We start from the raw sequence: 2,296 nt of genomic DNA on the forward strand, positions 1-2,296 counted from the left end.
CCAGCTGTTATTACATCCAGCTGTTATTACATCCAGCTGTTACATCCAGCTGTTACATCCAGCTGTTATTACATCAGCTGTTACATCCAGCTGTTGTTACACCCAGCTGTTGTTACATCCAGCTGTTATTACATCCAGCTGTTATTACATCCAGCTGTTGTTACATCCAGCTGTTACACCCAGCTGTTACATCCAGCTGTTATTACATCCAGCTGTTACATCCAGCTGTTACATCCAGCTGTTACATCCAGCTGTTGTTACATCCAGCTGTTGTTAATTAACCCTCTTGCTGTGCTCAGGTCAAGGAAGGACAGGAGGAAGGAAGGAAGGAAGGAAAGGAGTAAGGAGGAAAAGAAGAAGGAAGGAAAAGAGTAAGGAGGAAAAGAGGAAGGAAGGAAGAAAAGAAGGGAGGAAGGAATGAAGGGAAGCATGAAAGGAGTAAGGAGGGAGGGAGGACGGGAGGAAGGAAGGAAAGGGGTAAGGAGGAAGGAAGGAATGAAGAAAAGAAGGGAGGAAGGAAGGCAGGAAAGGAGTAAGGAGGGAGGGAGGACGGGAGGAAGGAAGGACAGGAGTAAGGAGGGAGGGAGGAAGCAATGAAGGATGGAAGGAAGTGAGGAAAGAAATATGGGAGGAGGAGGGAGCAAAAAAAGAGGGAGGGAGGAAGGAAAGGAGGGAGGAAGTAGAATAGAAAGGAGGGAGGAAAGAAGGAAGGGAGGGAGGACAGGAGGAAGGAAGGGAGGAAATGAAATTAGAGAGGAAGGAAGGAAAGGAGGGAGGAAGGAACTATCAAAAGAGAGGAGGGTCAATTTGACCCGAGAGGACCACAGGAGGGTTAAATGATTATATAGAAAGAAACTGATGATGATGGTGATGGTGATGGTGGTAATGATGGTGATGAAGATGAAGATGATGATGTCATCCTGCAGGTGATGGAGGAGACGGCGAGTAGTGACGATGGCGGCGCCGACCTGCTGATGGAGTGTGATGAAGACGAGGAGTTTGAGGTGGAGCAGCACGATGAAGGTGAGGAGGAGTCAGCTGGTCAGTGGGTCATGTGACTGTCAGTGAATCAGCTGTTAACCAGGAGCTGAACGTTTTTTTCCTAGGATGGTGAAGTCATGACCCGCCCATCTCTGCTGCTTCAGGTGCAGGTCATGACTTCACCATCCTAGGAAAAAAAGGAGTATAGGAAGGTTACATGAAGTTAGAGGATGAGTAAGATGTTTGACTAAAGCCCAATTTCCACCGGTTCCGTCAGTGGCGCGTTACGTCTTTCAAAATAAAACAACCCGCGCAGCCTCCCGATCGTATTTCAGCAACAAACAGGAATAAAACAGATAAAGACTCCATCTAGCTACGTAGCTACTGACACATGACATCAGCACAAACATCTAAGAAAATTATCAAATCAACCAAAACTGAGCAAGTTAACAAAATCGGGCCGTTTAGTTGTGCTGCTGCTACAGTAATTACGGTAGAGTAGCTACTACAGTAATTACGGTAGGCTAGCTACTACAGTAATTACGGTAGACTAGCTACTACAGTAATTACGGTAGACAAGCTACTACAGTAATTATGGTAGACTAGCTACTACAGTAATTATGGTAGACTAGCTACTACAGTAATGACGGTAGACTAGCTACTACAGTAATGACGGTAGACTAGCTACTACAGTAATTACGGTAGACTAGCTACTACAGTAATTACGGTACACTAGCTACTACAGTAATTACGGTAGACTAGCTACTACAGTAATTAAAGTAGACTAGCTAGTACAGTAATTACGGTAGACTAGCTACTACAGTAATTACGGTAGACTAGCTACTACAGTAATTACAGTAGGCTACCTACTACAGTAATTACTGTAGACTAGCTACTACAGTAATTACGGTAGACTAGCCACTACAGTAATTACGGTAGACTAGCTACTACAGTAATTACAGTAGACTAGCTACTACAGTAATTACTGTAGACTAGCTACTACAGTAATTACAGTAGACTAGCTACTACAGTAATTACGGTAGACTAGCTACTACAGTAATTACGGTACACTAGCTACTACAGTAATTACGGTAGACTAGCTACTACAGTAATTAAAGTAGACTAGCTAGTACAGTAATTACGGTAGACTAGCTGCTACAGTAATTACAGTAGACTAGCTACTACAGTAATTACAGTAGACTAGCTACTACAGTAATTACGGTAGACTAGCTACTACAGTAATTACAGTAGACTAGCTTACTACAGTAATTACGGTAGACTAGCTACTACAGTAATTACTGTAGACTAGCTACTA

The 2,296-nt window shown here is 43.5% G+C and overlaps 1 protein-coding gene across 1 annotated transcript in view; it reads left to right on the forward strand.

Moving 5' to 3' along the window:
* Nucleotides 1-930: 930 nt before the first annotated feature.
* Nucleotides 931-2,296, forward strand: part of pogza (pogo transposable element derived with ZNF domain a) — a 24,975-nt gene continuing 23,609 nt past the window's right edge. Inside the window, exon 1 of the mRNA XM_053334789.1 lies at nt 931-1,023. Within this exon, the coding sequence (XP_053190764.1) occupies nt 975-1,023 (49 nt within the window). The 5' untranslated portion in view covers nt 931-974. The remainder of the gene's footprint in view (nt 1,024-2,296) is intronic.

This window comes from Scomber japonicus, chromosome 15, assembly GCF_027409825.1.
Source record: "Scomber japonicus isolate fScoJap1 chromosome 15, fScoJap1.pri, whole genome shotgun sequence".
Classification (NCBI taxonomy): Eukaryota; Metazoa; Chordata; class Actinopteri; order Scombriformes; family Scombridae; genus Scomber; species Scomber japonicus.